Genomic DNA, 26,622 nt, shown 5'->3' with positions numbered 1-26,622 from the left:
CTAACCTAACCTAACCTAACCTAACCTAACCTAACCTAACCTAACCTAACCTAACCTAACCTAACCTAACCTAACCTAACCTAACCTAACCTAACCTAACCTAACCGCCTGTCTTTTATACGAGAATGGTCTGCTGGAGTTGCTCGGGTGATTGGACAGTTTGATTGGGTTGTCAATTCCCGATTTGCCCAAAGCTTAGAGTTGCCAAGCAATAGGGTGAAATTGAGGAAAATTCGTGGGGGTCTCCGAGGTTACACCAAATTTAGTTGCGTGATCTTGTTCGCCACTGAAACTCAAGCGGGGAGAATAATGCTCCGGGGAAAGCACGTGTATGAGGCTAAGCCGTTGTTATTATGTGCTTTAACGTGGAGGCAGACGAATTGGAGAAACTGAAATTCTCCGCTTCTTCTTGTTCTTATATGCGCCCAGCTTGGTTTGGAGCACTTTTCCTGAATGCTCCGCTCGGATGGAGCTTTCCCAACGAGTCTTCAGATCGGACGAGGATACGAAGACTATTATTATCACAAGTGCGAGCTTATCACACGATGCTATGGTCAGAATGAAGACAGCCGCACGCAAATTGGCAAGATAGCATTCATCAAAGACTTTCCAGGCGCGTGGGAATTCATCTGATGTCATTCCATGACCCAACGCCTTCCGACTTGCTCAAACTTCTCAAAATGGCTGACGATGAACTTAACCCCAGGAAGTACAACAGGGACGCTTTGTGACGGGAGCATTTTCGACTACCGGACTCCTAAAGGTTACTATAGTAAAATATAGTAAAAATAAAAGAGAAAAATAGGAGTAAGGATCAGAAGACAAGTAATTGACCTATTTAAAGGATATCAAGAAAACAATAAACAAGTAATGTCATTTACAAACAATCAAATATTAAAAATCTGGTTTATATTAATTCTATTTGTATAGCTATTAATTACCGCTAAGTTGGTTAATTATTAATTGTTTTATTAAATAGCGAGACACACTTTTACTTTTATTACTCTCGCGTCAAATTAAAATTTTATTGATTTCAAGTTGATCGTAACCTTTATTATTTAAATCTTTTCATTCTCCTTTGTAAAAATGACTATTATCTCCATTTCTGATCTCAAATCCCATATGTTCAAAGATCGAAACGAAATAACTGAATGGGTGAACGATTACGAGTTAGTATTGGGTTTGAATGGAGAGTAGAACGCTCAGATCTTTATACTGGATTCCTCACTGCTCTAACTATTTCATGTTCACGATCAGGCCAACACAGTTCAAATAATGAAATACCTATGAGAAATGTATCAACAGTGAAATGAGATTGTCCTTTCATATTGCGATTTCGATTTTCAAAAGCCATTAATGCTTCTCGCCTTACCTCTGGTAATACCGAGCATAATCGTCTTTTGGAGCCCGAAGAAATTCGTTTTGCTCGCAGATTTCGTAGACCCGATCCTGAAACGGTTCAATTTGCCCAGAATATAGTTCAATTAGGAGGCAGCGTTTCTCTTGCATCTCGTCTTGTTCGTAGCCAGATTGAATCCATTCAAGATAAGAATCTCCATAATGCTCTAGCTACAATTTCTAGGAGAGAAATGGGTAGACTGTCCAAAATTGCTGCCTTGTTAACCAAGCTCGAGAATTCAACCGAACATACCGCCAAATACACATTTGAGAATGGCAAGCTGCAAGATGTATTTTGGGCGCGTAACTCACATTTTTCACTTGCAGATAAGTGCCCCGAGGTCGTGATAGCTGGTAGCATCTATCGCACTAACCACCTCGACCTTCCCTGCTTGGTTGTTGATAGTGTGGATGAAAATCAAAACGTTCTTGATGGGAATTGCGCTACTAAATCACGAATCTACCCATGCATTTACATGGGTACCCCAGCAGCTTTTATCTTGTTTAAAAAGAGAATCGACTGAGAGTATACGAACAGTGATTAGCGATTCAGACCCTGTATTCATAAGTGTTATCCGTAATGTTATCCCACTTGCTCAGCACCAGCTTTGTGCATGGCATATTGCAAAGGATATGCAAGTGCATTTGAGCCGAAAGGTTGAGAACTACAAAGACTTTGCAAAGGAGTCAACTAAGCTATTTAGCTCACAGACACCAGACGAATTCGATAAGCATTACAATAAGATAATTCAAGCATGCCCCAATACAGCAGATTAGCTTCAATATTGGTATAATAGTCGTGAAATGTAGGCAGAGGCATTTGCCTCGGATTACACTAATTGTGGCGTGCGTTCAACTCAGCGTGTAGAAGGGGCAACATGCAGTTCTCAAGCGTTTCACCACCACTCAGGACAGTCTTAGCAAACTCTTCGACGCTTTCGACATACTTTTAATGAGCAGGAAAAAACATCGATCTTTTTGTCTTTATCAAGCTAGAAATCGACGCAAGCATTATCCTTCACATCCAACTTGGTAGATAAAATCTCTGAATTCGCGATGAAGAAACTTATTGAACAATATCACCGTATAGAGGATTTTTATCTCGTCGAAAAAGGTGGATTATATTTGATCAGCAGCAGCAAAGTTTGTTATTATAGTGTTATAGTGAACAGGAGAAGATAGTAATTAATCACTTTATTTTAATATAGAAAAATACTATCCAATATCACACGACAGTCATATATCAGTCTGCGCTGGGTGAAGCAATATAATCTACCGTGTGCTCACATTTTTTCTTTTCGTAAAAAGCAAGGCAAGGATATGATCTATGAATCGGAGATACTGTAGCACAACGTTGGTTCATAACGCCGCACAGATCCACCATATTGGAAAGCACTGAGCCGTCAACTTTTGAGGAGCATTCCTCTAAAGCCTTAGAGCCTTGGGAAATTGCCAAACTGGGATTTCCAAAATTTGTGGACGAGGATGTGTTGTTCTCCTTGGTTACTCGTGCTTTATCCTTAGTAAAAATTGGCTAACGTATCGTGATGTTAACGTACACCACCCAACCAATATTGCAACGTTTAAAGTTAACGATAAAGAATACAGGTTCACGCACATCGACGATACTGGAGGAAATGAACTGCCAAGCATCTCTATCATATCAGCAATAAAAGCGAAGAGTGTACTCAAAAGGGGAGAGCAAATGTATGTAATGGTAGTAACTGATACGGGAGAACAAAAACCTTAAACCAGCCTCCCGCCTCCTGAAATATAGGGCTTATTGAATGAATTTAAGGATGTATTTCCGTAATCATTGCCGGCTGAACTGCCTTATCAAAGAGCAGTGGATCACTGGATTGAACACATCCCAGGCTTAGAGCCGCCAGCTAGGGCTCCATGCTGAATGAGCCAGCCAGAGCTACAAGAGTTGAAACGACAGATTGATGAATTGCTGGAGAAAGAATTCATCAAACCATCTACATCACCATATGGAGCGCCGGTGATATTTGCACCAAAACGTGATAGGACTTTGCGACCTTGCACCGATTATCGAGCTCTTAATAAGGCAACAATCAAGAGTCGATATCCATTACCGCGCATTGACGATTTGCTGGATCAACTTCAGGGTATCAAATATTTCATGCGAATAGACCTGAAGCAAGGCTATCACCAGATTCGTGTCGCTTCCGAGGACACACACAAGACAGCCTTCAGGACGCGTTATGGATCATACGAGTATTTGGTTCTTTATTTTTGACTGTGCAACGCGCCAGCATCATTCATGAGGATAATGAATGAGACGTTTGCACCTTTTCTGGATAAGTGTGTTCTTGTGTATTTGGACGATATTCTAACATACAGTAAGAATTATCAGGAACATTTGACACATATCCGAAAAGTACTGGAGATCCTTCAAAAGAATAAGCTATACGCTAAACTGCAAAAGTGCGAATTTGCCAAAACTTCGGTGGAATTTTAGGGTCACGTTATATCAGGAGAAGGGATTGCGACCGACATGAAAAATATCGATGCGATCTCAGAGTGGCCTACAACCAAGTCATTCACAGAGTTCCGTTCATTCTTGGGACTTTGCAAATTCTACTTGGGTTCGCCAGTTTTGCTGCGCCACTGACCAGCACTCAGCAACCCCACAGATCTCAAGCGGACGACAAAGTGTCAACAGGCTTTCAACAAATTGAAAAAGGCATTGACACAGACACCAATATTATCACCACACGACTAAGAGAAAAATTTCGAGATATACAGTATTAAAGCAACTCAACTTTCAACTGTCCACTAGCATTGAAGTTTGTCCTTGAAACAATTTCTTCCTCTCTATGACTCCAATAAAACTCCCATCTAATATGTGAAATTCGTGATGACGTATCAATTTAAATTATGAATTCTGTTACGTTTCGTAGTTTCAGCTTGTCTTATACTTGTGACTATTTGTGACATCATCATTATATGCATATATATATATTGGCTTTTGGACTTTGGAATAAACTAAGCGGAGTTTTCTCTTACTCTCCTATCTCAAACTATCCATAACAAATTCAGACAAAATAATAAGCCACCTCTTACTGAAAATTTTTGAAAATAATAACAAGCTACGTGGCCAATTTTTTGGAATAAATTAATATTTTAGATGTTTTTTCCCTATGAATTTCTATTTGGGGAATGGATAGCAATTCAAAGTTAAACTATGCAACCATTTATACACATATCCGAGGCAAGTATACACTGTATAATTGAATGCACATAAATTAAGCTCAAATTAAAAAATCCTGACATGAACAATTAAACGCAATGGTTGCCTACATGTTCACATGTAGTACTCTGACAAATTATACTATGAGCTCGATTGCAGGAACGTAGATCATGATATCCAGCTCCTTCTACACTACCGACGTAGTTATCGCCGTTAAACAATTTACAATAGCCGCATACATCACCTGGGCGTTTAACTATTGTTAGGCCGAGTATGCAATCATTCCCGGGGCCATTGATCTGAACTTCACTTCTCTTTTTGACACATCGGTTGAATTTAAGTCCATTACAGGCTTTGAATTGCACCATAATTTCCGCGTCTGTACAGGCGTGTACAAAAACAGTGGATAAAATAAGAGCAACGACTGCTTTTAACATTATAATCAATATACTTTAAGTCACTAGAGACGTTAAAATAAATAACTGGAAAAGTACATGAAAACAAAATGATAAATGTTTATATATATGTTCAACTGTTACACAAACTTTGAATATTCAGAGATTATAATTCAATTATGAACACTTCTACAAAGAAGATATATTGTAGTAAGGTTAACTGTGGTTATTGTGTTGTACATCTTTAATGCCCAGCTTTCTATAATTTTCTTAACACAAGAGTGGATAAATTGCATTTCAACTCTAGCGAATAAATTAAAAACTTAATAATTCAAAATATTAAAATATAAAGAAAATTCTTGAAACCATCTGAGAGAGAAATGAAATAAGAAAGAAATAATAAGAGAAAGTATTGTAACAAGTTTAGCTGTATGAAATAACAATTCTATCGAAACAATACACACGCAAGAACTCTATTCAATGAGTAAGTAAAATTAAAATTTTCAATCAATTTGTCTCCTAAATTTAGAAGCTGAGCCTCTTAATCTTTGGTCAGCTTGAAGACATAATTCGTGGCGCGGATATAGGAGAGTCTAATTTACAGTGTCGGTCAAACGATTTAACTCACTTTAGAAAATTTTACTTAAACTCGATTATTCTCTACATACTTTAATCTATCCAGTAAAAAGTCGGGATAAGTAATAACCTCGTAAATAAATACGTGCTGCAAATTGGCCCAAAAAAATACGGAAAATGATACGTTCTCTATGTTGATAATAATCTGGAAGGTGATTGTTTCTCAATTACACCAGGTTTAAAACGATTTCATGCCAAACGCGTACAAACTTATTTGCTCAGTTAAAAATTATAATTAGTTTTTGATTCCGCATTTGCATTTACAAATCATAAAACTATTATATTTAACTTTCATTTGCTTTAAACGGATTGAATAGTAATATTATGCGACTGCACTCCACAATATAACTGATTTGAGAAATATGCTTGATGGCGTTTCATTCTATGACTCATTTAAATAAAATAAGCCATCTCCTGCAGAAAATAAATTTCAGAAATTTTTTCCAGATATGTGATCAATTTTTTGGAAATAAAAAATTTTTCATAACTTTTCGCCCTATGAATCATACTGTATGATAGAATGAAGTTATGCATTTTTATAACTTCAACTTCCTAGAGCTCAGGATTTTATTTTTTTGAACATAGCAACCATACATCTCTAACTTTGAAGCTTTTTTACAGTACTTTTCTACCCTACTTTTATGAAGAGTTGTTATAACGATTGACACGGCAATTATTATAACAACTCTTTACGATCGTAAAGGAGCTTTTAACAGTAATTTCAGACGGGCCTGTATGTTTTCTTTGCTTTATGAACGATTTGGTTCATATGCAAAACTTCAATGTATGTTTTATAATGCCCCTGTTAAGATTAAAAAGTTGACACTATGTGAAATCTCTATACTGTATCTAAGATTCAAGAAAATTTTCAAATATATAAATATTTTACATGACAAGAGTTAGAAGCGGGTATTCTATTGTATATGGAAGAGTAATGGCGCCAGTGAGTTTTTCAAATATATATTTTGTTTTTATTTGGATGTTGTTTGTCAAAAATATTTAGATGTAAGTATAAAATAACAAAGTGTCCCGAAACTTCCGAGATACATGACTTTCCATTTTCATTTAGCCTACTTAAAGTAATTTCGAACCAATGGAGATTTGAAAATAGAATATATTTTCAGAACCAGTTCAAGCATGCGTGGACTGTTAATAGCAGGCATCGCCATGATTCGTGCATTTCTTTCTGCTACATATAAAGCTGCGAGCTCGATGGCAGGATCGTAGATTATGATATTTTCCTCCCTCTACATAAGCGACGATGTTGTGGCCGTTATATAATTCACACATGTTACAAATATCTCCGGGGCGCGGTTGCAGTGTTAAGCCGTGTAGACAATCGTCATTAGGACCATTGATCTGGGTTTCACGTCCCTGTTTAACACAACGTCTGTAAGTTTGACCATTACATGCTTTAAAATCCACCGTGATTTCCGAATCTGTACATGCGTGAACGAGTACAGTAGCAGATAAAATAATAGCAATAACCGCTTTTAACATTATTCACGTTTTGAAGAGCTAGTGCAAAAATAAGTAGTAAAGATTCATGAAGAAGAAATGATTGACGTTATATATATACTCGACTGTTACACAAAAATGCTATGGATATTCGAAGAGGAAAATTGCTTTATGTTACACATACAAATAGAATAACTCTATTTTAATAAGGTTGACTATGAAAGTAGTAGTTGTAAACTTCAACGTAAATAACTCATTAATTGGAATAATTCCTAACGTAAGGGTAAATAAATAAGATTTCAAGTATAATAGATGGTGAAAGGTGATAACGATTCGCTATATTAATAAAACTTGAAATCTCCAAAGAGGATAGTAAAAACTATAAAAGAAGATTACATGAGTAAAGTACAATAAGAGAGTAAAATGTTGAAGTGAGTCAATAAAAAAAAGTCCTAAAATATTATTGTAACTCGACCAAACCTCGGTCCCCTTTTTCTATCTAAAATATCTCTTCTCATTTACTCTTTTTCTTTTTTATGTAATTTTTTAAGGCATTGCTAAGTTTTATTATCATAATCTGTTTGCATTATTTGTTCTTGATCCTCTCTTCTGTATTGAATTGGGCCTCATTTTTGGAAGCATTACGAATTTGGACTTCTAACAGTCCCAGAACTGTACAATCATGCCCTGAGCTTGAACTTTAATATAAATCTACCGAATAAATATACTTTTAAAAGTTGGACAACACAATGAGTAAACATTGAAAACTCTCAACTAATTTGACCGCCATATTTAGAAGCCGAGCCTCTTATGTTTAGATCATCTGGGAAGACAGTAATTGTGGCACGGTTAAAGAGAGTCTAATATGTTACACGCTTGCAGTAAAAGCATTTATGCTATTTCTATAATCAACTCTATCTAAAGCTCTGAGTGTAACGAAACGAAAGTTGATCAGGATTTTTCTGGAAAGTTTGATCGTTTATAATCTTTCTCAATATTAAATTAGTGCACAACAAGTATAAATATATCATTTAGGGCTCATTTTAGAGAACTCATTTGGTTTATATATCTTTACTTTTTTTCTATGGTTTCATTTACATTGAATACTTTTGCTCTTTTATTCATTACATTCCATACTACCCTGATAAAGGATTTGCTGTATTATCTACTAGCATTATTAATAACTGCTAGAAGAAAACTCCTACTTAATTAGCACCGCGCCAGTATTTTCCAAAGAGGAGGGGGGATGTAACAGGACAGTTTATCAGCGCACATCACATACAGGAGATAAGATTGTATATAACTATTAATTACAAGGATAGGACATATCGGACTCTTTTAAACCTTACCATAATTCATATATTCCCAACTAATCAAAGCATAAGAGGCTAGGCTGAGAAGATGCATGCTTCTAAATTTGGCAGACTAATATATTGATATTTTTCATTTGCTTACTCATTTTATTTACTACTGTATTCAAGTATATACTGTATATTTTGGAAAATTGCATAAAGTTAAGCTTCAAAACATGATTGTAACAATTCCGGGGCCTGTTAAAGGCTGATATACTTAAACGATTCCAAGAAAGAAGCCTATTTCAGTAGAGAAAAAATGCCCAAAGCAAATTAAGCAGAGATACTGAAGCATATATACAAAGATTAAGATGGTGATGTTAAGGGTGCGATAATAAAATTATATAAAAGTAAAGCGAGTATTAAATAAAGAGAGCTTTTAGATAGAAAAAAGGAGATCAATATAAGGTTGAGCTATTGTCTAATAATATTAGTTTATTTAACTAACATGATGACTCCAATAATTTCTCCCTTATCTTTTTAAGATTTTACTGTCCTATTTGGTGATTGCAAGGATTTTTGAAACGGCGAATCTCTATCACTATTCTTCATCCCTCACACATGAAATCTTATCTACTCGCCTTTACGATAGGATAAATACAGCAACGTTAATATAATTACGTTAAAGCGTACAACTATAATAATCGCAATTAACCTTGCTGCATTATATAGCAAGCTCGCAGGTAAGAACTTAATCGCGTTACACAAATATAATATCATAGTAGTATATTTCGATATAAGAAGATAATAAGAATTGGTGAATTTGACTAGTTATTAAACTTATCACCTGGAAAATTATCTTGCATTGCTCGAAAAATATTTAATAAAAAACCAAAATTACAGTCTTTAAACTGATAACTAAGCGATTCTAGTCACCTAAAAATAGAACTTTTAATATCATAGAATTCCTGATATATTGATCCATATCGCAGGAAACTTGTGTGTTGTTACATACTAAACTTTTTCTTCATTTTAAAGTTTCTTGGATATGACTAATTGTAGCCATATTGGTCCAAAAATCTTAAAATCTAAATTGGAAATCGTTAAAGTTGTTCTCTTGTAGAACCCACTGATTCCGCCACAAAAAAGATTATTGAACGGGATGTAAATAGCATTTTCCCACAATTTTTCCTATACTTACAAATCATCTAATGATATCGTACAGTCAACCCAAGAGGCTGTGTCGATTTTATAATATGTTTGTATTATATCCAATAATTATGTCCCTGAGCCCCATATAAAAGAGCAGGTATTGCCATTTAGGTTAGATTAGCTCTGATTAATCTTCTATTCCTCTCTAAACTCACTTTTCAACAATAGTAATCAGCCGTTACAACAATGAAATTTATCATCGCTCTCGTTGTATGCGCCCTTGCAACTGTTTGTTCGGCCTGTAGTGACGACCAAGTTACTGTCGAGTTCACGGCTTGTAATGGCAGTAAGTTTAGGAGGTGTGTGAATCAAGGTGCCACTGTGGCAATCAATGGCCCCGGCAACGACTGTGTCTTGAGCGCGAGGCTTTGGCCGAGACCAGGATCAATCTGTAATGCGTGCTCACTCAAGAATGGGAATAATGTTGTGGCCGTTTTCGAGGGAGCAGGAGATCATAAGCATCTTCGCAGTTGCAAGAGGGCACACAGTGTGTACTGTGGGCGCACACGATGTGGAGTAGCTGGAAATCAATGCCATAATGATTAATAATTAGGAATAATCATGTTAGCCATTCGACAGCAATGGTGTTTGTACAAGTATGATATTATCCTATCTTTTTATTTACTAAGAAAATATCAACCGCATTATAATCGAACCAAAATAATAAACAGAATATTATGCTTCTCTCTATTTTTTGCATCCGAACTACTGTCTTTCTTCTGCAAAGCCTAGCGCAAGCGTAGCTTATGCGTGATAGGCCAAATAATTGGCTGCTCACATATTGTATCAATTCACAATTTCATCGCAACGCAAACTGTTGTGGTCAACAGTCTACGATTACTATTTGTAATACTCTGCTAATAAACATAGCTAGCTACAAAGTAAAATATTTTACCAGGGATGTAATAACCAATCGAATTAGGCTGACCCTTTCAAATAAAAATAGCGAGGTCAATGAGAATGTCGCGCAAATGAATATGTCGTGCGAGGGAAGAAGCTATATCAACTAGGATCAACGTTGCACAAGTGGCTTCTTCTGTTACCGTATAAAATAAGATTAAAAAGTAGAAGAAGATATGGATAACTAATTATTGCTTGTGTATCCATGTAGTCATCGTGCATTTTGCCTTATTCATCAATAAAGGAAATATTCCTAGCATTGAATGATGCTATGATATCTTGTTAATTTTTTAATATTTCTGGAATTCCGATTCTCGCGGTTGTAGTGTATCAACTAATGAGACCGCAACTGATCCTTGTTCACTTTGTTAGTGCACCAGGTGCACCTGTTAGATTTACGTAAGCCAACGTTACACTCTCGTCTGAATTCTTTTGTGACATGGTAACGATGAGTCTTTGTGCAACATTGGAGGTAGTTATAAGCTCGAAATCAAAAGCAAAGTAGGCGTTATATTCTTTGAAGACCATTACTTAGTAGGTAGCCTTCGTCACTGGGGCATATCAAGTATATTGACTGCAATTAGCAATATCTGATTAATTTTGTGAATTACTTCATGTAGCTGTCTCAATTTCGACTGATTCTACGAATAAATCAAGAGATGAAACTCTCGCTATTTATTATCATTCCTTTCCTGACTTCTGTCGCAGCAGCATGCACAGACGATCAAATTTCCGTGGAGTTCACGGCTTGCAACGGTAAAACTTTCCTTCGCTGCGTAAACCAAGAGGGTTGGAAAGACATCAACGGTCCCAGTAATGATTGCGTTTTAAGCGCGAAACTCTGGCCTCGTCCGGGCAATATCTGCAATGAGTGCAAATTAATAAAAGGCGCGGGTAAGCTAGTTGCGGCAATCAGTGGCGCGGGAAACCATGACTTAAGAAATTGTGGCCGTGCCGAGCAGGTATACTGCTGGCGGGGTAAATGCACTGGAAACAACAGGTGCTACTGAAGTGAGAACGGTGAAATCTTAACCTCCAGCTCAACCGCAGTAATATATCTTCGACCTTTGGTAATATTTGATATTAAATGATTTTTCAGAGGAACAGTGAAAATTTGTTGAGAAAAAACTACAACTCCTACACTATTTTCAGAGGTATGTGCCATCCTGGCTTAAAGAAAGAAAACTGGTTTACCGGGGTACTGAATTTGAAAAAGTGAATATCTGTATATTGCTGTGTTTTGGATAATAAAATATTTTTGTAAATTTGATGCTCTTTGTTCATCTATTTGATGCTTTTCTCTCTTTTCTTGTTTATTAAAACAACTTAACCACTACTTGTGTTTTTTAAACAAAATCGGTCTGCGCTAGCATTATTCATTTCGCAAATGAGGGAAAAGCTTTTTATCAACTCGCCGATGCATTGGACATTCATTTCACTACAGCAGCTAAGAGAGTAAGATAAGAAGTAAGGCGACGCCCCGATCTTAAAAGCGACCCGCTTGTCGCCTTCGTATTTTGAGTAAGAGAGAAAGATAGAAACATTGGTGACTTCGGGTCAGCGCAAAAAACTCAACCGATGTGAGAAGGATTTTCAAAGAGGAATCAACAGTATTGACCTTTGATACCGTGAGGAGGGTAATCCATATAGAAGAGGTACTGACTCGAGCGCGCCCAAAAAAGCCTCTTCTCTTAGCTGCGCACCGTAGATGGCACCTGAAGTTTGCGAGAAAGCATTTAAATTGGACTGTGGAAGATTGGAAATGTTCCAAAAATTAATGTCACGAATGCAATAAGAAATCAATACTACTACAAGCGTAAAGGAGAACCGCTTCGTATTAGATATATTCAGCCCACATTAAAACAGGCATGAAATGAATTTTTGTTGTGAGGTTGTGTAATTGATCATGGGACTGGAAATCTGCGCCGTATCGATGGAGAGCTTAATGCTGCATATTGTACTATTTTTTCTGAAGACCACCTAGAGTCTTTGAAGTATTATGGATCAATAAATGCGTTTAAATTGACTAAAACTCTTCCCAATTAAAATCATTACTCTTTGCTATTCTTAACCATCATTCATGCCAATTTTATTAGAAGAATCAAGATCTTGTAGCTTCACTGGATACATTGCTGGATTCAACTTCTTGGTATTTATCCGATCTGGCCCGGATACTGGGACTATACTAGGATTTTAGGCATTTATGAATCCTAGTGTCCTCTCTTAGCATATAGGTTCATTTAATTATTATTATGTATATTTTTGTATTTAGACTGAATTGAATCATCATTTACCACAATTTGAATTTGCGCATTATATTAAGACATTTATTGTACTAGGAAAAAATAGACTGCTGATTAAAATATTTAAAGCACCAACTATTTATAAATTAAATATTGAAGCTAGTCGAACTTTCCTTCACTTTGCCAGCGACGAAGTGTTTGTTCTGCGACCTCAAAATGCATGCTGTCCTCAGATGCACTGCTAAATCCTCCACCCCAGTAAAAACCTTCTTTGTTAAAATAGGGATAGAGCTCAAGCATACCTTGCTGAGTTTTACCGTCTCCCCGTGGATCAAGTTTACCATTAATGTTAAAATCAATGGCTGTCCCCCAGGAGTGATTGGATGGACTTGTGGAAGATCCACGGATTAGGCGACAGCATAGCATTCCTGAATACCCAAGGGCTTTGAATAGATCTGGCTTTTCCTTTTGAACATTAACGAGTGCTCGAACAGCTGCCTCAATAGCTGGCTTTAAACCATAGAGAGTTATATGGCCGACTTTTCCTGTTACAAGAAGTCTCTTTACTTTTGGATTAGTGACAGGGGAACAATCTGGCTTTAGAGTACAAGGAGTGCCAAGAATGGAAGTTATAATATTAGGAGGGCAGTAAGTTAATCCGTTTTGGACCCCTAGATTTCCTGGCAATGGAACCAGTTTGCTGTAATCTTGGGCATAAACACCTGCATACCCGAGGATTAAGACTCCGACATACAAAACTAAACGCATTTATAACGAAGAATGACTAAGCCTGTGGACAAAGAATAATTGCGGTTTCTATAATGGTTTCAAAGTAAATAACTTCTATTTATATTCAGATGTTGGGAATCGGATTGAAAGTTAAGCAAATCAGCTCCTCAATTGAGATACAGTGATTTCAGGCTTAGCTCAATGTTAATACCAAAAAGATACTGTCACACCCGTTTTTATAATTTTATTTATCATAATATGAAGTCATATTTAATATTTAAATCAGGTTCATTGGCTAAGTTTAATATGATAATATCTAAAGCATCGCCATTGATTACTTAAGATGATTATGTATACCTAATACTGTATACACATTAACATACCATACTGCTTTTCTCAACAGTTGGCTGAATGACTCACCACGCAATATACCATTTTAGTTATAGAAAACAGGTAGTTCAAAGTTCATTAAATTTTTAATGAAAACTTTGGGTTCGATTTTGACGATGGGATTCATTCGTACCCCCAATTATTTAAGTTCATGTACAGACAGCAGATGGAGAATAAATTTAGTAAATTATATAATTGAAAAAAACGGTAAAACGATAAACGATGTTATTATAATACTCTGGCTAATGTGATGAAGCCTATCTATAGATATCTGTATCTAGGAAATCAATCACACTTTGTATTGTTGCGCTACCAATATGAAGAATGTTTTCAATACACATTTTTGATAATAAAATGAACAGTTTATAATTATTAGAAACAGTTGATTACAATGGTAAAGCCACAATTGAACAAATTTTAACAACCAAATAGCGGCGCAATGTAGGGCTTCATAATATTCTAATAGTTTAGTCCCCGATAAGTGAGATGATTAAGTGAGAAAAGTTTGGTTAAAAAAATAAGCGGTCGAATAAATAGAAAAGAAATCGAAGTGGAAAACTCTAATTTGGTAAAATTTGAAGCTACAAGATAGTGGTATATATTTTTAGAACTGAATAGTCAGAAAATATTAGATGATGTATATTGTTTTAGACATCAAAATGTTTTGAATATTGTTCCTTTCTTTACAATTGAAATCAAATTTAGTACCATCAATTAGAGATATTCTTTCATTACACAAATATTATACATCATACATAGTAGAATATATATGAAAATAATATAAATATTCGAGGAAACATTTGCGACATGAAATAGATATGATCCTTATTTTATATTAAATGAAATAAAGAAAACCAAGGAAGAGATGGCAATTCTAACTAGAAACAAAGTAAAAGCTCTTCCATCAGATTTCTTCCTAATCTAATTCTATTGTAGAAATATAACGAAACGAGATTAATATGTAACAATGTAAATTGGAGATTAAACTAATTTAGATATTCCAAAATCCCGGATATTTCGATTAAGTTGCCCAAATAGTGAATGAATATAAAAGTATTTTTGTGTGGGAAAACTGAGTTGAAAATTACGATGTAAACCTTGAAGGCTGGCCAGTTATCTTTTAGCCCTCTATAAAGGAAGGTTGTGGCTGGATTGCGTGGCGGGATCATTTTCGAAATCAGGAGATTTTTTGCTAACTTTCACGTTCCCTCAATCTCTAAAGAATTCTTTTTTATCCACAACTTATGAGTCAGATATATCACAAAAATCCGATGACAATCAATATTTAAATGAACCGCTCAAATGCAAATGTCTCTTGCATTATCACTAGCTAAAACATTAATTTTATTAATTGCAATATGAATTCCAAGATTGCTGTTTCTTTCGCCCTTCTTTTTGCCTTAATCGCGCTATTTGGGCAAGTCTATGCCAGCTCGGTCTGTCGCTGTCAGTGGAAGAACGATAGTCGGGCTGATTCCCAAACTAAACGCTGCTGTGAGATTAAAAAAGGAGTTTATTCGGATTATAAGGGATATTGCGTGAAGAATGACAATTCCTTGAATGGCTGGTTCCCAGTATGCTGCCGTGAGTTGGGTGTCCCTCATTATGATTGCGTGTAAAATCAATAGGATCTGAAAATGTGCGTTACTTTTATTTATAAATTCTACCAAAAATATTGTTAATAAAATATAGATTTGCTCTCGAATATTTAGATATGACTTATATGCTTCAAATGACACTTTTTATGCAAATTTTTAAACGTTTGCGAACTTAAGATTGAAAGGAATATACACTATTGTTGGTATAAACTTAAAAGTGACTTGACAATGTGATTGAGATTTATGAAGTTTCATTTTGTAATTGTCAACTACTGTAACCTAAATTACAGTTTAACTAAATCTGATTTGTAGAATATCTTTGTAACGCATAAACTCTGATAAGTTTACTGCTATAATAGATATAGATAATATTACAATATATTGTACTATTATTCAAGAAAACTAATATTGTATCAACCTTTTTTAAAATAAATAATTTATGATTACTGAGATCACCTTCACTTTATATCTTATTAAAAGCTCAAGTACAACCCGACAATTTAAATACATTGACTTTGGTTATACCACCAAAACATGAGTTTTCTGTATCATCGCAAATCCATAATCCAGTACCACGCTGGTTAATGCAAATCTCGCGATGGTATGGGCAATACATGTATATACTTGTTACAGCCTTTTATAGCTGTATGCCTCACCATGCTGAATTGCGGAATAGTATAAAAAACAAGCTTTTGAATTTAAGCTCCATTTGATCAGTATACGATGTGAAATATTTCTATTAGCTATTAAAGCATTTATTGTAAGGGTGATTTTCAAAATTGATCCCTGCAGTATATATTGGGAAGGTCCATTCCAATTCGTCTCATTCTAAGGATAGGAGTGGATTATCATATTAAATCGTGATATTTTAATTGTTCTTTTAATTTAACTATATAATATACATATCAAATATGAAAATTAAATGCACTAATGTCATAGCATATGTGAATGAAGACATATAGATTGAAAATGATGATAGCTTTAGGATGGTTGGAATAATAGTGGTAAATATGATTATATCCTAACATAAATTAAACGAATGCAAAAATATTAATACACGAAAATCTTTAAGCTTTCGAATGTTTGCCCAATTCTTTCGTCTACACTTTGCGTTTATTTTTGCCCTTTCCTCTAAGGAAATTTTACCCATGATTGAAACCCATTATTTAAATCACATGTATTTATTTTTTTATTAAAACTATTCGCTTAGCAAACATAATAACCTTTTGCATAGCACTATAAGATACTACTACTATATTTTACTTATTCGTAATAATAAATTAATGGTAAGAATAAAATTTACTCTGATTTAATATTCTGATGCTAGTGAAGGAATAGTTCACCATTTGATGGGGGTTAAGTCGGGTCCAACTACTCTACCTAATTCATGATGTATCACGTGACTAAAATGCGCAGCGTACCACAATACTACGTCTTTCTTGTACACTGACTCTCCATTAACGAATCGTTTCAAATCCGCCTTTGCATCCTCCCCCTGTATTAGTGTTCTCCCGTCGTCCAGTTCATTTTTGTGATATTTTAGTACCCATAGATCCCCATATCCAAATTCGTTATCCGCCATGCCATCTTGTGATCCTGGAATCAGCGCGTACGAGTCTCCGCCTGCCGCATTTCTGATCTCCCAATGCCTGCGATGGGATACGCTTTTTAGTCTGTTGATTTCATATGATTTCGTGTGGTATTTACTGGAAAAAATGGGCGGATCATTATACTCTCTCACAATGTTGTTTCCTGCTGTACGGATATCGAAATCGAGTCTCCAATAAACGTGATGAGTATGTTTGTTGCACACGCAATGATTGTTTATTGCTGTAAATCCGAACCGAGGTTGGATGGTTCCATTCGCGTGCAGTCTCCATTCACTTATATAACGGTACCATCCCGCTTTTAACTGACTAACTAATACAATTTGTTGTCCTACAACATATATTGCGACTCCACGGAAATTTCCTGTGTCACTTTTGGATTCCAGAATAGTTCTCGGAGGTTGACTACAAAAGCGTATTCCTCTGCCAATATCCACTCCATAAGCTTCGAATGTTGACTCTTCCCATTGCCAGTCCCGATAAGGCCCACAGATTGAAGTATTTTCGTATTTGACATTTAGTATTGGCACATGAGCTCGATACAAGACTTTTTTTCCTTTGTATCGCACTCCTCTTAACTCGACTCCAGATCTCTTTGTTTTTGTACCCGATGAAGAGGAAGGCCTAATTACCTCGAACTCCCATAGTTTGGTATTTCCTCTCACAACTCGAATCCGCTTTGACCCGATCAACCCTTCCTTACTTCCTCTATCCATTCCTGGAGCTATTCCACAAGATCCATGAGGATGATCCAGCCCATATCTTACTACGGTCCTGCGGCTCATGTTCACGCCCACAGTTTCATTAGGATATTCTGGATTTTCTGAGTGAAGGTGCATTGCTAAGATTCTTTCCGTTCGACCATCAGGAAATTCGCCTATGATAGTTGGCACGATATCCAAAAACACGTTCGTAAGATTATGCTGAAGTGGATATGAAAAATTCCCGTTCTCTCTCAATATTTCCACCGCTTCTTCAAATTCTTCATTGTTTGGATGAGGTTGTAATCCTGATTCTTCCACCAAGTTAACTTTGCCATTTCTAATTGAACCTCTTATTAAGATGGCACGATTGTTTGTGTAATCGTAGACAGTAGCTAAATACTCGCTTGGAATATATTCTTCACCCTTTTCTTCATTTTCTTCATTAACAATTTCGACGGAGAGAAGCCTATAGCGGTTATTTTTAAGATACTTCTTCACCCTACGATCTTTAAACGCCTTTATTGCAATGTTGTCCAATTGTTCTTGTGTTGGTCCCTTGATATCATCGAAATATATCTTCAGTTTCTTCTCAGTATTTCCCTTGTGTGCCAACACGCAAGATATCCAGATTAAGAGCAACAATGACAAGACTAGGTTGATTTTCATATTGTCTTTAAGAGTCTGCTAAAAAGTGCTAAATTTTTAAATATTGTGGATGGACTTTATTTATAGCAAGAATATAGAAATTCTAACTAGGATATAAATAACATACGACGTAGTAACATATTATGCATCGAAAGTTGTTTTCCAGCCAACCATTTAGAAACCTGCAAAGCCCCCTGTTAATTTACTGCATTAGAGGATGATTAGCACATGTGCCTAAAGCCACCGATTTATGGTGTTTCAGAAATCTTAGGTAGATATATGCATTCAATTGACAAGAGTTTTGGATGCATAGGACCTGTTTTTTGGACTATATACTTTACATTCAAAAATACAAGTAATTTAATAGTCACCATTTTTGGCTTGGAGACCCACACGTGCCAAAACAAACTTGAAAGCTCTTCTGTGACCCTAAAAATAACTCAGCCACCCTCCTACCACCCTCTCCCATGGATTGTTTTATAGTTAGGCATAGTAATCCACAAATATTTTGAAATATTCTTGAACTTTCCTCGCTCCTAAAAATACCACTCCTTGTATTGTACTTGATTAACTTCAGAGTAGGTGAAATCCAGAAAATTTGACCAAATTTCTCGTATAGTCTTTAGAAGGAGTACTGAAAAATATCACAAAGATGAATAAATATGAAGTTGATCTATTGGTCCCTCTAACTACTGGATGAGTCGGTAGGGACGATACACTTTATATCACTAGCACTATTAAGGGCTCGCTTGTATTATATACAGGATTTGAATTTGCTTTTTTTAGTAGGCTTTGCGAGGAGATGTCATGTTCCGAGTCGCATATGCGTTTGAACCTGCTAAAAAGACGAATATATCCCTTAGAATCACTATGCGCGTTATTTTACTTGTCTTGCATTTAGACACTTATCGTATTTATCCCACCAGTCCTACCTGCTAAAATAGAAAGGCCAACTTTTTTTCAAATGGTATTAAAAATATCGGTATACTAAAGCTCAATATTCCCCCAATGAGACCCTGACAAAACATTTTGACGAGAGAAGTTCATGTTTTATAGTGCGCATAAAGTGGGGTTGCACTGTAATTTTTGTTCAGGATTAGCTGACTCTTAGCATAGGGTATTTGCTATTTTGACCATATAAAATAGTAAAAGTTTGGCAAGAGTCCTAGAGATATGGAAGTAGTATTCAACTCAAGTTGTATTCCGACAGCGGGTTCAAGCGGAATGAATCGCATATCAATGAGTTCAACCGTCATTTTCTATATGAAGCGATGAATAAACTATCGGGTGCATTCCTCCTTTTGAATTATAATTTCATAATGGGTCTCTAAGTTTTTTGTGTTAACCTAAGCTATTAGGGATACTAATTTATGAATCTGAACGTGCAATCGCGTATCCGCAAATTACCAAATTTCTCGGATTTTCATGGATCAAAAGGTGGACCGTGCGCTATCACTGTCTATGATCATGTAAAATAGGAAAGGGTGCAAAAGAATTTAACTAAATTTGCACATAAGATGACCCATGCTTAATCACTATAGATTTGGTCTCCACATATCAAAAGAATAGTGAACAAAATCCTGACTATTATATTGTATTAATGAAATAAATTTTTTTCCCTCATTTCCTAAGTTCGCCATATAGTTTTACAAACTGACAGGTTTAAGTGAACTAACTAATGCATTCTCTGTTCATATTACCACTTAGTTATACTATAAGTTAATGAAACATTCAGAAGAGTTTCTCTTTACTGACACTTCAAGTACCAAAAGCCTGGAAACTTGTTTACCTTAGATGTCAATATTTAATACAAAAATACTTAAAATATGTTATTAATAAGATTCGAGCTTATTCTGCTTCCCACAATGTGATCGTTTTCACCTCGCACTCTTGGATTTTAAACAGCTTCGTTAAACCTGAGTTGAGGGATACCCTGAGCTTTTTCTACGCAACAAACGCAGGGGCCGAAAAATCCTATCCGAAAAGTTCCTTAATTTGGAATAGAAGTTTTATACTTTAGATAATATAAAAGAAGCCCTGTTTTCTCTCGATGTCTTTCTCCAACATCAGCATATTTCAAATTCTTTTTGTATATCTCAACTTATATTTGTCTTCAATATGGTCAAAGTCATTCCTTATTGTTTTGCTATCGTGGGAAGTCTTTATCTCGTATCTGGAGTGAGCGCAGTTCCAACCAGTAAAGGAGTGAGCGCGGTGGACATTAACCAGGCAGTCGGAATCTCGGAAGTTCATGAACTTGAGAAAAGACAAGGTTTGCAAGGTCTCCTGAATGCCGCGACGGGTTCCAATAATAAAAATGGGGGCGGAGACAATGGCATCTTAGATCTTGTTGGCCAACTCGGCCCCACGGTTGGATCCCTAATTGGCTCTAACGGAGGAGGTATGTTTGGTAAATTGGTTGCAAAGGCAGTTGGTGTAAGCGAAGAGTATGGGCAGAAAGTCGGCAGCGAAATTGGGAAAGATTTGGGCAATAAAGCAGGAGGAAACCTGGGAAAGACCGCTGAAACTACCTTGAAAGGCAACGCGAAAGACGCCCAATCCCTTTTGACTCCCACAAGCAGTATAGAAGATGCGCGTAAATTAGGTGTGGAGGTTGCCAAGAAGGTTGCAAAGGAGCAGGGCAATGTGAGCGACGCCCAGGCAACTGAAGTGGGCACTAGACTCGGTGATGGAATTGGCCAAATTATCCAAATGGCTTTCGACTTTGGAAAGGATGCCGTCAAGATGGTTGAGGAGAAGACCGCACCTGCCGGTAGCGCTGGCGCAAAATCCGAAAAGGCAGTCGGGGCCGCTCAACTCGCCGGGGCAAAGAAAGCGAAAGCTAAGGGTGTCAAGCCAAAGACTAAGTCGAAGGCAAAGGCTGCAAAGCCTAAAACCGCTACTACAAGTGCCAAAGCTGCTGAAGCGAAACCCAAAGCTGAGGCAAAGGCTAGTGAATAGATGAGTTCAACATACTTATGCATTTCCATTATTTCAACACATTATCAATAGCTGTGTATTATTATATATTATCTAGTATGTAGAATTTACAATCATACGTTATCATATACAAATATACAGTAAATGGATTAGCATCCTATATTACTATATAGCTACTGATGCTCGGAAAATGTTACAAGAAACATAGTGTATTTCTGGACAGCTTAGGCTTTTAATATTTTTATCATATAAAACTCAAACTTGATCAGCAAAGTAAGAAGTAATATAAAATGAAATGGTTTATTTTTTACAATCGGTATTCCTATTATTGTCCTAGTGGTTATCGGCCCTCTTTGAGCTTTCTTTTTCATCCTCCTTCACTTGCCAGTCTATTATTCCATCCACTCCAAGCTTTCCGCCCATAACGGTTCCGTCCAGCACTTCTCTCAACTGCTCCATTCTGCTTCGGACAAGTTTGTCTCGCTGCGCTGCTCCTTGTTGTTGCGAAATCATATCATCCAGTGTTTCTCTGAATGGCACTCGAGGGCTTCGCATAAATGCATCAAGCTTCTCTTCGAGATTAGATGGTGTTACAAATTCCTCCGTGTTATGATATAATTTCATTAATTGATTGAGCCGATGTTGTGAGAGTCTTTCCAAGCGAGATCGACGATTAGCGGCGCGAAGTTGTGCACGCTGATCGATCGTTTCCATTTTTTCAGCCTTTGCGGTGTGACGGTGTGCAATAACATTTTCAAGTTCGGCTCGCTTTTCCAGCTCATCTTGCAGACGCTGTTCCGCTATAATTTCTCGCTCCAACTCCTTCTTCCGCTCCTGACGCAACTGTTGTGCACGCTCTTGTTCTTTGATTCTTTTCGACTCCTGCATCAATTGCTTTTCCACGTTTTGTTTATGGACCTCCTTTGCATACTTCGTGCGTAGAGCACTCATCTTTTCTTTATATTCACGACGGGCATCGATAAAACCACGATTCGATTCAGCATTGCATTGGGTTGAATTGAAAAATGATCGAGAAACCAGGAATGGTCTTGATACTAATCGGATGTTATTATATGTTGACGAGATGTTTCGAGATAACATAGTTGATGGAAAAGGATGGCTCTAGATCCTGGGAGCTTCAATAGTAAGTGTAAATAAATCTACGCAGTCATACATATCTATAATCATGACATTGTAGGATATTTACTCGGGTCTTTATTGGCTGGTTTCGAGAAAGAAGTCAATAAACTGCAATTGTTTTCATTCTTTTGTGTTGTTCTAGTAAAGCAAAAGTGAAGAAAAAGGCAGAATTTAGAGTACAATAGAAGTGTAATTCCTCTCCTATTCTATCTTTAATACTCATCCCTCTCCATAAGTCTTAAAAAACATATATAGCTTTCTTTTTTATACATTTTTTTCTCATTCATTTATCATCCCTAAAAATTCTTTATTCAGTGGGTCCAAACACAAAATGTTGACGTTGTCAAAGCCGTACTCAGCAGCAGTGGTGGCAGCAGTAGGTGCGCTCGTAGCCATAGTTTATTTGAAATCAATTCGTAAGTAAATCTTTTTCTATTTATTATACGCTTTAAGTAATTTTTCGTGTTAAGAATCGTCAACTAAGCAAGAGAGATTGAACGAAAAAGATAAAGAGAATAGTTCAGTAAATGAAGCAGAAAATTTAACTAAAAATTCCGACGTGAAGGAGAAAGGAGCAGTGGAGGAAATGGAGTCCGATTTAGAGCATACCTCGGAGGCAATAGTGTGTGAAAATACCCCTGATAACCAAGAAGCTAAGGAACTCAATAGTACCAAAATCTCTGACGTGATAATGGCGGAGAATGAAGAGGGCTTATTAGAGAAAACCAAAGAATCTGTTGAGAAAGAACTAGAAGAGGTGGCGGTTGAGGACCAGGGTAAAGCAGCTTCTGAGGAAACTGAGGAGGTTGCTTTCGAGGATAAAGATGAATTGGTGGAAATAGCAAGTGAAGAAAAAGTGGGGGAGTTTGTAACAAAGCAGAATATAATGGAAACTGAAGAGACGTTTGAAAAGTCAAGGGAAAATGTAGAGGAACCAGGGAATCAACAAACTTCAACCCCAACTCTAGTCCCAGAAGTACATGTAGAATTCTCTAAGGGGTCTGAGGAAGAAACGGCGTCTGAAGAAACCGGTGAAGGAGCTAGCGCCGAAGACGATGATGAAGTTAAAACTCAGGAGGATGAAGAAAGAAGTACTGATAATGTGGTCTCTGTGATAGAATACAATACAGATTCATCTGCGTATAGAGGTGCTCCACTGAATGTGAACGCGCCTGTTTTCGTTCCAGTATTTGCTACAGCTGGTAAGCGTAACGCCTTTGAGACTTTCCTTTTCAACTAATCTAATATGATCAATATCTAACAAAGATCCACCCAAGCCGCAATCTATCCCTCTACAAAGTAAAGTCAAGCTGCAGCGATGCCGATTTTTCCCTCGCTGTACAAATAAAAACTGTAAGTTTATTCACCCATCGAAGCCTTGCAGGTAAGCAATTCACATCCTTTCAAACCATTAAATATTCACTATCTAATTATTTTACTTGCCATTTCAACAGATATTATCCAAACTGCGTTTGGGGAGATCGGTGTATCTATTTGCATCCAACGGAAACAGCATAAACAAAAAAATAAAATAAAATCCCTGGACTTTCGCTTGTGTTTATTACTCTTCGCCGTATATATTTCTTTTATCTTTTTTTTTTTCATTTTACTATGGTTCCCAATATTTTCTTCCTTACTTTTTCACGGGATTTGGATTGGCATAAGGATTTTCTCAATAAAGATCCTTAGCGAAATAGACACACATAAAAATTGTAGAAATTTTAAAACTTTCCTCTCTATTACTTGAGTTTAATGAACCTAGGTTACATTATCTCCCACAAACTTTATCAAAACTCTCTCTTTCAATTTTAACAGCTTTTTTGCGTATGAAGACTAGTGGTATATTTAGGCAAAATGAATTAACCTGAAATTAGCAATCTAAGTCTATTTTATTGTGGAGAGATACAAGCTTACAGGTGAGCAATGAAAATATAAATTAAAAATGCGTGGCAAATCAATCATAAAACAAGTTTTGTAAAATTAAATATATAGCACAATTATTCGCTGCATTAGACGTTTAAATGCCTGATGCAGCAAGTGATAGTTTTAATACAAGTGAACTCTTGTGATTGCTTCTTATTGTGAATCGTGTGTTTGCTGCCACTCTGCTCCACGCGTATAAGATTAAGATATCCTTGTTTCTATTCTAACGAACAGCTGAGAATGGTGATTATTCTTGCTCCTCTCCTGAGAGATCATCGGGATTAGATATCAATGGTGGTTTATTTGGTGAAGTATTTGGATAGTATTCGATGTTCCTAGGATCGGGTTTGAATGGCCATCGTTTGTTGAGCCATGGGACTAGCTCCAATCCACGATGCAATGCAGGATTAAGAAGAAAGACAATCAAGTTGAGGATCCCGATAAGACCTAAGAGTACTGCATCAATGTCGACAAGGGTTTTAAGTGAAGGAGAATCAGAATCTGTGGTTGTGATGAAAATCCAATCAAGAATTACGCCAGTTGGCTGAGTGATAATCAACACCACTGGGTATAGCAAAACCCGCAGGACAGATGTTATTAGCTGATGTTCTCTCATCCGTAAGTCTTCTGTTACGTTTTGCACCTTCCTCAATTTCCTTGACTCGGTTAAAACTCGTAAGAGCACCATAACTACTACTACTGTTGAATATAAAATAGTGATTACGATCCAAATCGTCACTCCAAAGGTCATGATTAAATAGGATTCCTGTCGATCCCAACCAGGAACAATTGTTTCCCACTTTGTTATATAATCCAACCTCCTCTCAACTAGCCATGGAATATTAACACAAAATGCGATCAGGAATGAGATAGGAGTATAAAAGCGCTGAAGCCTTCTTGTAGCAGGGCGTTGACGTATAAAAGAGAGATGCAAGTCAAATGCTACACAGAAAACTAACAGCACACCCCACACCCTAAGGAAAACCCGCGCAAATGCGAGCAAACGAATGAACCAGTGGTGTTGTCCTGCGAGAGGATGAGTGATTTCATCAGAGTACTCAAGGATATACTCAGTGCGCCAGAGCATATCTACGAATCCAATCCAAAATGAGAGCCTAAAGGACATTGTTTTTGCAATATCAGGCTGGGTAAATCGGAACCAGACGACAATCATCATCATCAAGAGGCCACCAAGCGCAGAAAGCACATTTATGACTATATGTGCAGGCGATATCAGCATGGTATATATTTTTTAGGTTGGTATTGATTAGAAAGGACTGGGAATAGAAGTAAAGTGTGGCATGAAAAAGTGAGGAAATAAGGAAGACAGGTTAAGAAAACATATGTGAGTAGCAGCTTGCAAGTTCAAATTGAGCTAGAAGGGGAAACGGTACTGACGTCTCAGTGATCAAATTGCAAGCAGAAGGATTAAACGACAGCTACGATATGCAGATGAAGCGAACCCTGGCGGCAACAAGGGAAAGGTTAAGATGAGAAAAAAAGTTTTCGGATATAAAAATGGTAACTGCGAGAGCTTATACCAAGAGCTTACCCACTAATATATGTAATTGTGTTACTCGAGCAAAAAAATAAACCATACTAAGTTTTGACCTTTTGAATTCCGCCATCCCTTTCCATAGGAGTATTGGTTAAAACAAAATTCCGGTTTATATTGGACAAAGTGGAAGGAATGACAAGAGAGTCGATTATTAGGAGGCTTTGGGAACATTGATATCTAATCGATCCTATTCAAGGTGGGGAACCCAAAGTGGACAGATCCCATCCTAAGGTTAAAGCATTATGGTGCTTCTTCTTATTTAATCTTCTGTTGACTCAGCATTCAAGTGGGAATCCCAAGTGAATTGTACAGTAACCAATTAATAATGAATAATATTCTAATCAATGTCAATACATCGGATATATGCAAGCGACAATTATCGAATATTTGTCGTTATATCGCATAGACCCAGGTACACAATCACTATTACGAAGTGTCGAGTAGAATTTAGGTACGATGAAAAGCTTTAGTTATTAATTGTTTTGCCATCAGAACTCTTTTCTCTAGTCAAGAAGTAATCTCTAAAATGAATAATATTTTCTAAATTATACATGTTGTCACATAAATATAAGAATTTATATTAGTATGAAGATAATCTGTCAAAAAGGAAAAAAAAAATTAAAAAGTAAAAAGGATTTAG

General features: G+C 36.6%; 9 protein-coding genes across 9 annotated transcripts; 4 read left to right on the top strand and 5 right to left on the bottom strand.

The window, feature by feature from the left end:
* Positions 1–360: 360 nt before the first annotated feature.
* Positions 361–639, bottom strand: VTP21DRAFT_8837 (uncharacterized protein; the record flags this gene model as incomplete). Its single annotated transcript, XM_069399731.1, has 1 exon — positions 361–639. One exon carries the CDS (start codon positions 637–639, stop codon positions 361–363), a length of 279 nt encoding a protein of 92 aa, XP_069255119.1.
* A 3-nt stretch (positions 640–642) lies between these two features.
* On the top strand, positions 643–2,175 carry VTP21DRAFT_8836 (uncharacterized protein; the record flags this gene model as incomplete). Its single annotated transcript, XM_069399730.1, has 3 exons — positions 643–763; positions 1,351–1,878; positions 1,937–2,175. 3 exons carry the CDS (start codon positions 643–645, stop codon positions 2,173–2,175), a joined length of 888 nt encoding a protein of 295 aa, XP_069255118.1.
* Positions 2,176–3,304: 1,129 nt separating this feature from the next.
* VTP21DRAFT_8835 (uncharacterized protein) lies at positions 3,305–4,173 on the top strand (the record flags this gene model as incomplete). Its single annotated transcript, XM_069399729.1, has 2 exons — positions 3,305–3,636; positions 3,942–4,173. 2 exons carry the CDS (start codon positions 3,305–3,307, stop codon positions 4,171–4,173), a joined length of 564 nt encoding a protein of 187 aa, XP_069255117.1.
* An 8,734-nt stretch (positions 4,174–12,907) lies between these two features.
* On the bottom strand, positions 12,908–13,516 carry VTP21DRAFT_8834 (uncharacterized protein; the record flags this gene model as incomplete). Its single annotated transcript, XM_069399728.1, has 1 exon — positions 12,908–13,516. The coding sequence occupies one exon, from the start codon at positions 13,514–13,516 to the stop codon at positions 12,908–12,910; it is 609 nt and encodes a 202-aa protein (XP_069255116.1).
* Positions 13,517–16,804: 3,288 nt separating this feature from the next.
* VTP21DRAFT_8833 (uncharacterized protein) lies at positions 16,805–18,442 on the bottom strand (the record flags this gene model as incomplete). Its single annotated transcript, XM_069399727.1, has 1 exon — positions 16,805–18,442. The coding sequence occupies one exon, from the start codon at positions 18,440–18,442 to the stop codon at positions 16,805–16,807; it is 1,638 nt and encodes a 545-aa protein (XP_069255115.1).
* A 2,097-nt stretch (positions 18,443–20,539) lies between these two features.
* On the top strand, positions 20,540–21,382 carry VTP21DRAFT_8832 (uncharacterized protein; the record flags this gene model as incomplete). Its single annotated transcript, XM_069399726.1, has 1 exon — positions 20,540–21,382. The coding sequence occupies one exon, from the start codon at positions 20,540–20,542 to the stop codon at positions 21,380–21,382; it is 843 nt and encodes a 280-aa protein (XP_069255114.1).
* A 312-nt stretch (positions 21,383–21,694) lies between these two features.
* On the bottom strand, positions 21,695–22,462 carry VTP21DRAFT_8831 (uncharacterized protein; the record flags this gene model as incomplete). Its single annotated transcript, XM_069399725.1, has 1 exon — positions 21,695–22,462. One exon carries the CDS (start codon positions 22,460–22,462, stop codon positions 21,695–21,697), a length of 768 nt encoding a protein of 255 aa, XP_069255113.1.
* Positions 22,463–22,832: 370 nt separating this feature from the next.
* Positions 22,833–24,019, top strand: VTP21DRAFT_8830 (uncharacterized protein; the record flags this gene model as incomplete). Its single annotated transcript, XM_069399724.1, has 4 exons — positions 22,833–22,917; positions 22,972–23,703; positions 23,768–23,885; positions 23,956–24,019. The coding sequence occupies 4 exons, from the start codon at positions 22,833–22,835 to the stop codon at positions 24,017–24,019; spliced, it is 999 nt and encodes a 332-aa protein (XP_069255112.1).
* A 652-nt stretch (positions 24,020–24,671) lies between these two features.
* Positions 24,672–25,664, bottom strand: VTP21DRAFT_8829 (uncharacterized protein; the record flags this gene model as incomplete). Its single annotated transcript, XM_069399722.1, has 1 exon — positions 24,672–25,664. The coding sequence occupies one exon, from the start codon at positions 25,662–25,664 to the stop codon at positions 24,672–24,674; it is 993 nt and encodes a 330-aa protein (XP_069255111.1).
* Between the last annotated feature and the right edge of the window lie 958 nt (positions 25,665–26,622).

This window comes from Calcarisporiella thermophila (assembly GCF_041956535.1).
Source record: "Calcarisporiella thermophila strain CBS 279.70 unplaced genomic scaffold VTP21scaffold_4, whole genome shotgun sequence".
In the NCBI taxonomy this organism is placed as follows: Eukaryota; Fungi; Calcarisporiellomycota; class Calcarisporiellomycetes; order Calcarisporiellales; family Calcarisporiellaceae; genus Calcarisporiella; species Calcarisporiella thermophila.
Note: the sequence above shows the minus strand (reverse complement) of the source record. Positions and strands in the feature narration are given on the sequence as shown.